Source organism: Notothenia coriiceps, unplaced genomic scaffold (assembly GCF_000735185.1).
Source record: "Notothenia coriiceps isolate Sejong01 unplaced genomic scaffold, NC01 NC01_scaffold00024668, whole genome shotgun sequence".
Classification (NCBI taxonomy): domain Eukaryota; kingdom Metazoa; phylum Chordata; class Actinopteri; order Perciformes; family Nototheniidae; genus Notothenia; species Notothenia coriiceps.
The window spans coordinates 893,713-908,888 of NW_011357369.1; the positions used below are offsets into that span (position 1 = coordinate 893,713).

The window sequence follows — 15,176 nt, forward strand, 5'->3', positions numbered from 1 at the left end:
CACTATTAAGCTGCCAGGCATGCATCTTCTACCGAGGAATGCACTCTCAAAAATACCTGAGACACAACTTAAATAAGTCAAGTGAAAATGTGCTCTTCTTTTTCCAAGAGCTGGATCTAACGGTTTTGATGATTAGGATTTTCCTTGTTTGGTGTTCATTTACAAATACAATGATCTGTGCACAGAAGGTGTTTACTTCATAACAAAATCCTGTTTATATCTGTTCTGAGAAAGTATCACACCGGTTAGGCCATGTGTGATATTAACAAAACTGAGTGAAAAAGGTCTGTTTATTGTCATTGGAACATTAAGTGTGAAATTCCTCGATAGTGGAGTGTGTGAGGTGTGCAATTGCCCGATTGCTGGTCAGATCCTTTTGCTGACGGCTCATTTGCCACCCACAGCTCCAGAAATTTTACAGTTTAACAAGCCAAAACATTAGATCTGGTTCTTTGAATAAAGGACATTGCATTATTTTTTGATCAATAAATGTTTTCCTTTAAAACATATTTTCTGGTTAATTTTCAACATAAAACATACTTAAATAATCAAACAATAGTGTGTAGTTTTAATGTGCAATACATTACTAAACTTAGCAGTGTAACCCACTTTTAACCGAAAAACCAAAAACCACATCTATTTCAGCATCAGGTTTGGGGTCTCCGGGCAGTAAAGGAAGGAGCGAGGGAGCATGGCTGAGTAATTATTTTTGGAAGCTTTGAGAAAGCCAGTTCTCCAGCAAGATTAATTCTCGTTTAATGCAAAGCCACAGCGCATTATAGTGTCAATCACGTGTTTGTTGCAGGTATATGCTCTAAGATGGGGGTTTGATAAGATAACATCTTAATTCAGAGAATCAATCAAAGATGAGGTAATGCACAGAGATAATCTGTCACACGTTCTGACCGTTATGGGCGCTCGCATGCGTTAAAGTGCACATATTATGTTAAATTCCCCTCACAGGAAGAAAGACCGAATCTCAGCATCCAATTGTCTTGAACATCTCTGCCACTCTGTGGCCAAAATGAATCCATGTAGCCGTTACCAATAAGATTTCTGTTCTTGCTAAAATATTTGCGATACGACAGATAGACTCAAGCCACAACTGCTTACTCACAAGACATGCTCCTCTGCACACGGCACATTACACCTTCAGGTTTTGAGCCAATTAGTTAATTCCCATATGGATCCTTTTCCCGGTGATTTTACCAATAATGAATATTCTCTGCTGAAGTTACGCTTGCATAACATTAGGAAGTGTGTGAAAAATATCCTACAATAAAATCCAATGTACTGCTTAATTTGGAGTTGTGCTTCGTCTGTTCCCTGTGCCATTACAGCCTGATGATGGCAAAATATAAACAACTTAAAATAAACTCCAATCTGTGGACCCGGAGAATTAAGAAAATTCATATCAGAACCGGCGTTAAATGAAAAGGAAGGATACCCCGTTGCCCGGTAGGAAAGCTGCACGGGAGCAAAACCAAATCCGTGCGTCTGTTGCTGAGGATGAGCGCGCTCTCTGTGAAAGTTCATTAAGGAAACCGTTAATTGGCTCAGACTTACAGGTAGCTGCCACTCGTCAGGATCAGGAAGATCTGTGGGTAATAGACTGACAGCAGTACACTGCGCGACGAGAAGATGATCATGATGACATTGAGCAAATGGCCACGTTCGGACTGAGTGAGACGAAGGATGAAAAACTCCCTTATAATTCCCGGTTTTAGGTCCCTTTCGCACAGAATCAAAAAGAGGTGCTGTGCGTCTGCTTGTCTTTGGTGCGGTGGCTCTACGCAGCTCCGAGCTCCCAGGGCCGTGTGTGCGCTGATATTGGCTCTGTCATCTCTCAGCGGCGGAGGCTGTTACACAGTACTGTGGCTTCCCGAGCCGGAATGATGATGGTTTTAGGGATTTTGCATGGCAGAAAAGTGCCTCTCTCCACTCTCATGAGAGTCGTGCCTGCCATTGGGCAGGGAGAGACACTGCTATCCGCCCACTTTGCCACAACGGGACAATAGGGTGACACTGATCCGATCCCCGTTGGACGTGCAGGAGGTTTTCATTCATCATCACACCCCCCACCACCCCCACCCCCCCTTCACCAACCCCACCTCCCCACCACACCATCCAGCCAAAAATAAACAAACATAGACGCTGGCTGCTCGAGCCTCACACCATCATCACAGCATGTGCAAAAAATCTGCACATTTCTTTGGCAGGATGTCACTCTGAATCAACAAGTTGGTGTCATATAAATGCAATAAAGTCCTTATAATATGACATGTATTATTCTCCTAATATTTCAGTATGGGTGCCTGGAGGGCATTAGCCATCAAGAAATGTCCTTACGTCCCACAATATTTGGATTATATGATATGCTTGGGCATATACAGTGTGTATTGTAACAAGTTTTCCTATAACATTCCCCTAGAAACATAAAATAAAGCATATTTGTGGTACTCGAATATGAATTTCAGGGACCTTATTATTTCCTGTGGTAACACTATAATATTCCTATAGGCGTCTATAATATGTCTGCTTTGTCTGCCTGTCTGCTTCAATGTCATGGCAGTCATCCTATGTTCAAATATTCATTTTGGGACCTTGCTTTGAAATTACATAATAATCTTGTCGGATTGCTAAAGGTAAAATACGTTCTTTTTTTTCTTTAAATGGCACTCTTCTTTCCCAAGATTAGATCTGCGAGGAGATATAAAATACTTGTGGAGATTTGGTCGCAGAGCTTAGTGAGAGCAGGGCTTTTATCCCCTCAGCATCGTGACTCTCACTCAACACCTGCAGGCTCCAGTCATTGTAAATGAAGAGGGTACAATGAAAGATTTAGCCGGAGTAAAAGGATGGGAGGAATGAGCTAACTGCTCAGGCTCAGTAAACACGGAGATGGGTGACTTTCCCCCTTTATTGGAGCTACTGTCATGTGATATGAGCATCTGTGGAACTTGAAGTCATTTACACGCTTCACTTCACATGAGGTCCTCTCAGGGAGGGCAGAGACTTTTTTTTTTTGGTTGGGCTCATTGTGGCAGCAGGAATCTCCAAAAACACTATGAAAGAGCCTTAAGGTTGAATGGACTTAACCAGTCTATTTGTGAGACAGATTATAATTCAGTTAACTTCTCATTAACTGTTTGGGTACAGTTGTTCAAGAAAGAAAATGTAGTCCCACATAAAAGTTATCTATAATGACTGATATGCAATATTGTTAGACAAATTAAAATAGGCAATATACTACTTTTTTTCCTCCTCTTCATTTAACTATAGGCATTTATCTCCCCAAATACTCAGTATTAGTTTAAGACATTAACTAGTTATAAGCAGAGGAATGTGCATTTACCAAAGTAAGTATCAGTTTCAGGTACTTATACTTTATATTTCCATTTTCTGCCAATTTACTTTGACTCCAATACATCTCAGAGTGAAATATTGTACTTGCTCTATATGTATTTAACATAGTTACTACTAGTGACTTTGTCATAAGTAACTTGATTACATTAACTTACATTTTACACACTATTAATCCACTCGTTAGAACATAAAGTATCCAAAACTTGCTTCACACAATTGAAACACAACATTTAAAAAGAGTCCTTGTGCACCATGAATACTTCTACTTTTGATACTTTAAGCAGACTTGTACTTCTGTACTTTTACTCAGGTAACATTTTAAACTAAGTTTTTTTAGACCGTGCTAGTAGTTTTGCTTGAGGAAATAATCTACTTATTCCATCACTGGTTATACTGTACATTACATTTTAAGTATAGGTTTCAGGGAGGTCACCATCAACATAAGATATGTTTTCACAACTAAGCATGCACATTTCATAAGTCGAGAAAAATTAACCAGCATGCACAGCGTGAACAAAAATAAAATACTTCCTACACAGATTTTTACGAGACATATTTTGTCATGATTATAAGTGTGCACACGGGGGTCCTAATATGATCAGGCACTGCGATAGGCACAGCAGAGTAGGAATGGATAGAAGTCTTTCTGTGTTTATGCATAAAGGTGAGGTATTGCAAAACAGGTAAAAACTCTGTGTCTGGCCGATGGAATGTGGAAATACAACTCAGTCTGCCTCTATTAATGAAGGTATGCAGGGTGAAGCTGGATCTGGAGCAATGACAGCGGCTCAAATTATCTCGTGCGAAAAAGAAGCAGTATAGTCTCATGAGGTGAATTTAATAGCTCTTTTAAGGCGAATTCGAATCGATCATATTGTGTGTAGGCATGATCTGACACTTTTGTACGCTCTACACACTCAGATGCAGGTGTTTAGTTATCATGATCAACATATATTTTTTAAACACCAGGTGAAAACAGATGTGTTTACATTATGGTTAAGTCTGAGGTCAGAGGGCAGCTGGAACTTCCCTGTTAAAAGTTAAATAGTCCGAGTGTCGCAATGAAATTTCCATGTTTGGGCGTTTAAAGACAACGAAGGTAAACACAGTTAACTCACCCAAGTCTGAGGTATATGATGCCGAAACACAGGAACACGTTGAGACTCCACTTTCGGAGGGGTTTGTGCATGATCGTTGGCACTTTGTCCAGAGGCCATGCACTGTAACGTAAAGTGGACACGCTTTCCGTTCACATTGGCAGCTTTCCTAACCCTTCCAGATGCACGTATACCGCCTGTTTCCCGCGACATTGAGCTGAAGAGATATTGAAATCTTCGACCGTGTGAAATCCATGGTCCAGCAGTACAGGTGAGATGCTGATGACGACCTGAAAGGTGGATAAGAAGTCCAAAATGAAACTTGAGAGAGGGTCGGACTTGAGAGGTGAATGAGTTCTTGGAGGAAGTGCCTCCTATTCGTCCTTACTTTCACGATAGAGCCTAATTAACGATTCCCATTTGCTGCGCCATGCAGGTAGAAAAAACGACTAGCTCCTACCCTGTCGACCCTCTGGATTCTGTCTTGTTTAGAGCTTTGTACATCGCCCACTGCTCCTTTTCTCTACAGACATCTTAACGCATTCCATGTAACTAACTTGCAACAGCCAGGTAGTCTAACACAGGTAACAAAAGGGCTCCACGCCTCCTCCTCCTCCTCCAGCATGGATATGCAGGGGATGGGACGGGCTTCCAGTCTGAGCTCTACACGTGTAGTTGTTGTACAGAAAACTAAAAGGAACCAAGTGAAATTGCCTTTTATAGGCCTGTGGCCCAGGCTAGGCAACATAGGGCATTGCCCCACCAGTGTGGGCTCCCCCGGATGAGCTCCACCACAACAGTAAGACCCATAAAGTCAAACAGACGAGGAATGACTTTCCAGAATCCAGATGCATGAATAAAAATTACAGTTGCATGACTAATAATGACTAATAATAATGAACTGGCGTCATGATAACTATGTGTCAGGGAAGTTCTGTCAGTCACTTTGATTTAGAGAGCAATGTTTGAACAAAGCATCAAAAACAAAACATAAATATTGTTTGGGTTTGAGTTGGAATGTTGTGAATTTTGAGCAGATGTTCAAAAAACAGAGTGAACTCCTTTGGGTGCTTTTATCTGACTAGGAAGACTCCCTCTGGTGGCAACAACATACAGACATTGACCTTTTCACTATAGGGGAACTCCTGCATTACAGTGAGTTTAAAATCAAGAATGAAACACAGTGGGTGCTCTGCAAAACAGTGTTAGGTTTAAGCTGAATAAAGATAACAATGCATTACTGTGGGTTAAACCAACATGCATCTTCAAAATGATTGAATGTATTTATTTATATAATTTAAAGGATCTTTTTCTTAAAATATCAAAATAACCCACTTAATATGTTTTAATAAGCTTAATTATTGTTTAATTGAAATGTGATTAAATGTATAGTAAGTAAGTAGCACAGCTAATATCCTACTCGGTAGAGAACATAATCAAGGACTCTGATGTTACATTTATTTGTCACATTTTATATGAACACAACAGTTAGAAATATTCTGTGTTTCTGCAGCAAACAACAATCGTCCGGATATTTTCCCCCTCTCCGCCTAGCTAGTCAATCATCTAATGAACCCCATTCCCTTCTGTCTACATGTTATGGTCTAAGTTCAATTTCTTTAGAGAACACATTTACCATCAATTCAGTACATTTCCAAGAAACTGCATGAAAAACGGCTAACGTGTTGTAATTATGATGGCATAAACTAAAATTAAAGACATGAGCTATCTGAGCGCAGAGACTGCTGGGCTGTTGTTGACCACGAGAAACAGACAAAACCGCAGAGACCTTTGTTTCAAGACATCCCTGCATTGTGGTTTCAAGGCCTTTTCCTTCAAAACATCCCCATCAAAATTCCAGATGGATTTTTAGAAATAATGAAAGTCAACATGCGGGCCCAGGGTGACATAAAAAAGACATGTATTTGATGTCTACCCCGTAACAGATGGTCTTGTTTGTCTTCAAATGTACATAGCTCATCGTCGGGGCCTGGGTGGGGATGGTCCTATTTAGTTTAATTAAAATGTTCAAAGAGCTAACACTTTTTTATTAAAGCAGGATCAGACCGAGGACAGTGTGCGTCAGCGTTATTTTTTCACCCGCCATTGTCATTACAGACGTGTCGCACACATCCGCGCTCGCTCGTTGGTGGCGCACACATGCCTGTGCACGCTAACACACATTATCTGTCTCTCTGTGTCCACACATACAGTGAGTATGCTCACAAATCAAACCGTAGACACAAGCACTGCTGTGGACACACAGGGAGTCTCTCACACATATAGCACTTGGGTGGTATGTGGAATATCTTGTGACACACTGTTTATTTAACTTCAAAAAGCTGAGGCAGGGATGAGAGCTTTTGGGTCAGCGAGGACATATCAATCTGAGTCAGTCATACGCCACATCACTGCTTGTGCTTAATGCCGCATTACAGGCCATTGTCTTTGGAATATTTCCTCCAACAGTCTCCTGAAAGGCGTTTGCTGTCCTCCTTCCTCCGTATTTACCCTCTCCACAGCCTGCTCTATCCCTTTAAAAACTGTCTGGCAAACTTTTTTCAAGATTGCACTATTGTGTCTGTTCCTTTTCATCTGCATGCACTCTTCTCAAACTTACGAAGGGGAAAATGTTGGGAAGAAAGGAGGGGGGGGAGGGATCATATTTTGGCAAGTATGGGATGATATGTCGCACTGTCTTTTTGAATATCATTAAGTAGTCTTTACCGACATCTAAATAAAAAAAACCCACCGGTTGCCCGTGTGTTTGCATGGGATCTGGTTCAGCTGGAAACAGTGAGAGGGCTAAAATGAAGAGCGTGCCAAACCATGGAGTGGCGTCTGGGGCTGGGTCCACCACATCTACACAGGGCCCCCGGCAAGAGGGGGGAAACGGCTATTATGCTCTGGCAAAGTCCCCCCTCTCCATGTCCATCGGCTATCTCCTTCTAACTCTGTTCCTTTAGATTTTTACACGTCCGTCAATTAGACAAACTCAGATTTAGTCAGACGCAGTGAGAGGAAGCAGCCATCAGAGGAAGACGATTCACAGAGGTACGCTGAGGGAAAGTGACCTTTTAGTCCTGGATGTCAGATGTCTCCTCACACATCTAACTGTGAGGTCAGAGGTTAAACCAACTCTACGCGTCCTCCCCTCCTGACCAATGGTTTTGAACTTTTCCTCTCTTCTGTTCAGTCACAGCTGTGGATAGGCAAGAAGGGTGTGGTGTGATTAATTCCTCACCATGCTCGCTGATATATCAAGCTGTTGGTGGCTCAAAAAGATCTGTAAGGCTGGGTCAACATGTCTTCTGCTTCTTACTGGCTGTTTAGCTAAGGCTGAAATGCTGCACCATGTCCTCCCAATGGAAAGCAGGCTTTGGGAGAGTTGGCCTTAGAGTCCGATACCACTTGGAGAGCTTGTGTAAATTCAAACTCAAAGGGGAGAGCACTGTTTTTTCTCATGTTTAAAACCTTCTAACACTAATTTCCAATGTTTCTATTTTAAATAGCGCTCACTTCTTAGCAAGGCCGCTAGCCAAACTATCATGGGTGTTTTCCTGATCAGGCTATACAGACTCGAGACAAAACAGGGAGGCAGGATCAATTTACCCAAATCTGACAGTCTGGGACACAACGCCAAAGCTGTAGCCTCTATTCAGGAGCACACTCACTAAAATGAATGAAATGGCTTAGAGGAAAGGAAAGAGTCCAGTTTCAAATTGGAGAGGCCTGAGAATGACTGAGATTAGGATTTGTTGCTACTGTGCCATGTGTCTAGACCGGGCTCACGACTATACCAGTGTGACTGTAGTTGGTATGTTGCGCAGAAGTAATATAATATACACTTAGTAATTACTGAATGTGATAGTTCAGCAGGAATACATTATGCTACAACAGACCCCTAGTGCCACCATCAGCACTATTTGCCACACAAGACAACATAATTGGGGGTTTGTTTTGGGGGATTTTCGGTCTCCCGCTGAAGCATTTTTGTTTTTACAGGCTAATATTTTCTAACAGGCCGGAAGCACAATGAACTGAAACCGGACAAACATGTCAGTACATTTAGAATTAGCAGTGCAAAGATTATATGTAATCTGATGTTGAAAAATTATGCCTTTTTAAATATATGTTTTGGTTCATAATTTGTAGCCAAATGTCAGAAACAATAGACTCAAAAATACAGAATATTCAGTTCACCCTGGGGGTTTGGACAAACGTTATATTTCCAGAGATCATAATATTATCAGTTTCTGTACCCACATTCAGATTGAGACTGTTGTGTGTGCAAGATAACTTGTGCTAGAGAAACGTTATAATATATAGATCCACATACTTCACATCCTCTTAATCCCTGAAAGACTTTGGAGCATTGGTGGCCACAGATGGACAGATAGGTGCATTAAAGTACATTACTACTGTCTCTAAAGTTATTATGAATATACCACATTCTGACTTAATAGAAAATGAGAAGCAAAACTCACAACAGGGATCATCTAATGCATATTCAACTAATTTCTCCACACATTCTTTTAATCAATAAAGCACAACAGAAGGCCGGTGTTACAATATAGATTAGAATAGATATACCACATTCAGTCTCCTTGGTCCCAGGCATTTACATTCACAATACAATTAGACAGACATGTGGCTTGTGTCTGTAGCAAAGGCCGCAGACATTTTGTGCAGTGGAGCGAATACAAGCAATACTCTCTACTGGCCTCTAATAAGCCAGAGGGTATGAGAAAAGGTCTGAGAACCGACAGGGTCCTCGTCAATTTGTCAATTTGGATGTGATTTCATCTGAAACATTTATATCATGACATGTTCCCTGCGTCCACAAGCAACAATTCAACTGGATTTAATTGCTGTTTTTTTTTCAAAATGGCAGCTTGACTATGAAAATAATGCACGAATAAAACCAGAAATGACACAAAACAGTAAGTTTGAGGTTACTTTTATGAGGCCTCTAATAGTCCAACGTGCCCTGTAGTTCTTTAAATAACCATCTCGCAAAATTGATTCCATCGCATGTTGTTCTCATTGGCTGAGAGCTATAAGTGAATGCTCTGAACATGTTTGGCCTCAATAGGCAGGAATAGGGATGAGATAACATTGCACAATGAATTAAGTATTAACTTTCCTCCCCTTTTGGGTAAACTTTGCGGATACATCAAATGCATGCTTTGGCGTTGGAGTTTACATACCTGTGGAAGTTCAACAGAGAGCCTTGACATAAGGTGTGGCCCCATTTTTGTATCTGACCGCAGCTAGGACTGGCAGAAGTGTGGGGACAACGTGCACACGCACACACACCAGACACACACCCACACATGCAAACGTAGCTCTGAACAGCTGGGAGTGTTTGCAGTGTGAGTGGGTCCTTCGTTCTCCTCTCTGTCTAACACAATGACCCATGCACTGTCTGTGTTTGCACTGCACCTAGCTCAAACAGTGCTCGTTTCCGTCCCCTTGCCTCTGAAGCTGGCTTTTGTAAAGACACACACACACACACACACACACACACACACACACACACACACACACACACACACACACACACACACACACACACACACACGGGAAGGCTTGGCCTCAGGTCACACTCGGGAAACAGAGGCCAAGTTCATTGAGGAATCAACTTCAATTGCAGAAATGCACCCGATACATATCGCTCTGTGCCTTCTCCTCTGGCAGTTTTTTGGCATTCTCGTCAGGTTCACAGAGATATTACTTGGGCCCTATTTAATTACTTTAACAATGGCAGCCACAAAGACAAACCTCCTGTCGAGGGGAAGCTGTTACACACCGAGTTCACAAAGCCTGGGCAAGATCGTTGTCCTCGCTTTCACTCTCAGCTCAGTTAACTAGGTTAATAAAGAAATATGGACAGTACATTTACTACAGACTGTCTTAATAATGAACAAAAACATTTTCAAAGAACAATATATTTTATTGTCCTCATACATGACATTTATTAACATTATTTTAATATTTTTCTTCAGTCTAATCAGATTGAAAAAGAGCAGACCCTCCTATTGCATTAGTTTTTACTTTATCAGGATTATTGTTTCCGGTGATGACCCCACCATAAATAACTCAAGATGATTGCATCAGCTAAATGTCGGAAATGTTTTCTGTTTTTTTTTACTGTTTGGCTTTCCCGATTTGCTCCATCTCTGCATATGCCATTCCCCTCAACCCATCCATGCTGTTTATCTTCAGCATTTTGTTCGGCAGAGTGAGGTTTCTATACCAATGGTTTGATATGTTTGGATATAACAACGCGGTTTTCCTGTTTTGGCACTGTCAGTGTCTTTTCATATACCATCCTGACATCAAACACTGGGTATGTAATATGCAAAGGCCATCTGTGGCCTAATAATACTGGCCAGACTGCGGTGTGAAGAAATGGCACAAAAATGTTTCCTTAGAGTGCGGCCTTTTTCAGGCTGACGATATCCAAGCTTGATTTGCTGTTGATACAAGGGAGCAATTAGCTCGACCAATCATCCTTCAAATCTCATTGTGGCACATGCCAGGATTTTGTTTCTCAATGTAATATTAATCCCTGCAGGTTTAAAGCACATTGATTAGCTGGTAAACTGTGTCATTTATTTGCTAAAGTATCTCTTTATTTTCCTTAAATTGCATTGTACAGCAGCAATAAAGCACTGTCTAGTAATGGCCCGTCCACACAGCGGCGTGCATTGAAGCTTCAACGCTTCTGCCCATTCACTTTGAATGGGGTGACGTCACGCTTCGCCAAACTGAATTGTGCGTCGCTACGCGTTGCTCGCTGCAAGAGTTGAGCAATGTTCATCTTTTGAAGCTTCGACGGAAGCGTCAGCCAATCAAATCATATGCCAGTACAAGCTCTAGCCAATCAAACCGCGTGCTTGTGTGTCTGGGGCGGGAGATTCAGGTGATTGGTAGTTGGTCGAGTTTCAGACACGCCCGCCGGCAAGCTTCAACACACGCCGCTGTGTGGACGGGCCGTAACACCAATTGTATAGTTGACAAGTTCACTTTCAATTACATCTCAGTCTTCATTAGAAGATTGAGTTTGCTCAGTTGTCATCACCAAGGTATAAAATTGTGAAAAATCGGTCACATGTGATACAGTAGGTCACAGCGAGAGTAACCCCTGAAATCGTTTCAAATGATCATCTCGTAAGAATGAACATGAGACACAATAAGGTAGTAAGTGTTGCGTAGGAGCCGCATCAGTTGCAGCTTTGAATGAAATCTTTAATGATAGTGCTTTGTATTAGAGCAGGGGTGCCAAACTCAATTTCATCGCGGGCCACATTAGCATTATGGTTGCACTCAAAGGGCCGGTTGTAACTATATAAATATATAATATATATATATAAAATAATGTATTATATTACATTATTGCCTCTGAATTGGATTATTATCGGATTGGGTAATAACTAACTAAGTTTGAAAGCAGAAGTTCAGGGCAAATAATTGCAAGTCTCTTCAGTGCGCATGTCACAAAACGAGATGCATTGTGGGACAGGCCTCTGTGTGGGTAATAACTAACTAAGTTTTATATTCTTTGCAAGCTCTTGCGAGCCACATTAAATGAAGTCGCGGGCCGGATTTGGCCCCCGGGCCTTGAGTTTGACACCCCTGTATTAGAGGTATAGTAGTATGTATAGAAAGCAGATGATGATAAAGTAACGTTTGTGAAACTGAGTTATTAAACATACCGATAAGTCAACCGTCGATAATATTATATTGTTTGTTGTCGATCTACTTTAAGTGTCATGAAACTTAATCTTAATTAATAATGAAAATATATATGTTTACGTTTCAGGTAACATTGCTTCTTATATCCCAAATGTCTAAGACCAAATGTAAAAAAGTTTTTTTTTAAAGAAACCACTTTTGATATATGAACTTAAATTTACATTTCCATCTCAGTTTTTTCCAGTTAATGCACGTTCCCCCAGTGGATGGTTAAACACCAAAAAGGATCTCATATTTCCTATGATGACACACTGATGACTGATGACCACTGGTCCACTTCCAGACTGACATATTATCCATTTGCAGTTTGGTAAAATACCAAATAGCTACATGAAGATTAAAGCTTCACATACTTTTCATATTTTTATCATCTGATGTGCAGTTTTTCTTTGCCTAAGATGTCTTTAGTCCGAAAATATTGGCACAACATCTAAATTTTAAGAAAGTGAATGCCAGTGATCACTCTCAAAAGTGTGAATGCATTCTGAATGTGTTATCTGTATACATGTCTGAAGCCCATGAGCGGGACGTCCTGTCTCAGGTGGGTTCAGAGTGTCCCGGGGTTCTCTGGCAGCCTCGGGTTGGGCCTGGCTTCGGGCTGCTTGACAAACACAGGTTCCCTTTGTTGTGTCAGCTACACACTGAACCTTGCAGGGGCCTCACACACACAAAGGAATGTTTGGATGGATCCGTTACACAGCCACACACACGGCTTGTTTGCCTGTTTGACTCCACAACAGTAATCTGACATCTAAATTGGGTCAGGGAGGTTCTTGTAGCGCCTAGAGGCCGGACAGTGGATAAGGAGACAGCCACAGGAGAGGAAATGCTAGAGAGACAGTTAAATGGTCCTGGGTTAGGAGGGTCAGTCAGAATCACTTAAATTGTCAAGAAAAACGAATGTGCGAGACGTCGTCCTGGTGACATTGGTGTAAAGAAGCTGACAGTTTACCGGCTGTCAGTTTGCATACATGTGTTGCAAAGGGCAACCAGACCGCACAGAGACTCGTATGAACCGTTTTTCCAAAATGGAAATGAAGTCCTTCTGAGTAAACTAAGGCCATTTATCTATTAAGATTGTTTACTTGAACTTCTTCTCTTTCCAAGCTTTTCAAGGACATGAATCCCACACAATTTGCATGCACAGTCAACACACAATCCATTTCAACTCTCATCCTGCTCCTGTCCTCCGGTTAACCCCACACTTTTCTTCCTGTGTGTTTTGGTCTTTAAAAGCTCACTTTGTTGTGTCTGAGCAGTGAAGCATCCCAGTGAGCAAGGACTTCCTGTGAAAAGTGACTGCTATTTCAACTCAAGAGCGCTGTGCTGCCTGCGGTTTGTCTGTCTGTCGGTCTGAGTGTCTGCCCTCAAACTTCCCCCTGGCGCGTTAAAGGAAGAAGACATTTCCGTGGAGACAGAAGAGTGACAGCGAGTGTTGCCAAAACCAGAGATCCCTGCCGGCAGGATCGTCTCCAATGGAACTGAAATCAGAGAGCATTCTGTGTTGTTTGACAGCAGAGGTCAAAGGGCACTTAAGGGTTTCATTGGACTTGGCTCTGAGGGCATTTCTCCTTTCTGTCTCTTCTTCCTTTGCACGTCTTCTTCACGTCGTCCTCCGTTACTCCTTCTGTCTGGTGGCGGGGTTTTTGGGCGAAGATGACAACAACGGCTGGCGGACACAGAGAGGAGCCATCCTCCACTCTGAAGCCGGAGCCATTACCTCAGCCGCCAGCAGCATGACAATGATATTTTCAGTCATAGCATAAACCCCGTTGTAAACTCAAACTGCTGCGACATGAAAGGCTTACCATTTGGTTTTATTTTGCTGCGGTGCAACACTTTTTTTTACTACATGCTTTCCCTCAGAGTATTAAAGGATTGTCTCCTTTGTTCCGACTACCGTATAACAATTAGGCCGCAAGTGCAAAAGTAAAAGTCATTATCAGCTTCTGATGAGAGGCTGTTGCAAGTGTAAAGAAGACATTTATGTGGAAGATGTTAGAACGACTCTGAAATTTCCACATCACATTCAAATTAGATCATGAACAAATACTTCAACATCTAGGAGTTCGTAGCAGGAGACAAAGCAGGCCCACATCTTCACAGCAGCATTCTCTAGTCTTAACAAAACCAAAAGTGACTTTAAGTAAACATAGACAGAAATGTTCTTCCGTTCCACATGCTGTTCTTCTGAATATTCTTCACAGAATTTATTTGTTTTTGGTCAAATCGGCCACCTCCATCTCTCTTTGAGCCAATATTACAGTGGTTGGGCTATGAGTGGATTAGGACTTTTCCATTGACCAGCGGTTTGCAGAGGTTATAATCTTGCACCCCAAAGACAGATTTCCCGTTAAACCCAGGAAAAGCTGTCTGACACTACTTACTGGAATCTAGTGGAATTTGTAGCAAACGCTTACTGGCAGAGACGCAGACGCAAAGGAAGCTCAGAGAAAGTGGCAGATAGCAAATGTGGACAATGCAATTCCTCTTTTTTAGACCAATGGCGCATGAGGGCAATAAATGTGTCCTTTCTTTATCTTCATTTAGCTTGAACAGAATAATTGGTCCCAAACGTGCACATTGCTGGCGCCGCATTCTGTCGGACAGATAAATCATTCATAGCAAAGCGATTAAATACATTATATTGAGGGATATATTGGTGGTAATGGGTGGTTGGATCCTGGCACTCCTGTATGAAATTCAGACTTGACCGCTGTCATCAGGAAGGCACCGAATGATGATGTCTATGGTAATCACCGTCCTGTGTGTGTGGTATCATAAACTAGAGCAATATGTCAAGGAATTTTGGTTCAGTTTGGTTTTCGTGCTCACCACTCCACTGAGACAGCTAACTGTGTCTTTGTGGAAAAGGTTAAATGTATGTTGGAAACGAGCCCATATGTAGGTGCTGTCTTCCTTGATCTCAGTAAGGCTTTTGACACTGTTAAC

At 41.7% G+C, this 15,176-nt stretch overlaps 1 protein-coding gene across 3 annotated transcripts in view; it reads right to left on the bottom strand.

Annotated features, from left to right (window-relative positions):
• The window catches only part of LOC104955515 (protein Wnt-7b), a 31,377-nt gene extending 26,244 nt beyond the window's left edge, over positions 1-5,133 (bottom strand). The window contains exons 1-2 of one of the 3 annotated variants that reach the window (XM_010782854.1): positions 4,852-5,133; positions 4,485-4,753 (exon numbers count right to left, since the gene is read on the bottom strand). In XM_010782854.1, the coding sequence (XP_010781156.1) occupies positions 4,485-4,555 (71 nt within the window). In that variant the 5' untranslated portion in view covers positions 4,556-4,753; positions 4,852-5,133. Of the gene's footprint in view, positions 1-1,566; positions 1,997-4,484 lie in introns of those variants that run through there. The other 2 variants (XM_010782853.1, XM_010782852.1) reach the window with 2 other exon arrangements.
• Between the last annotated feature and the right edge of the window lie 10,043 nt (positions 5,134-15,176).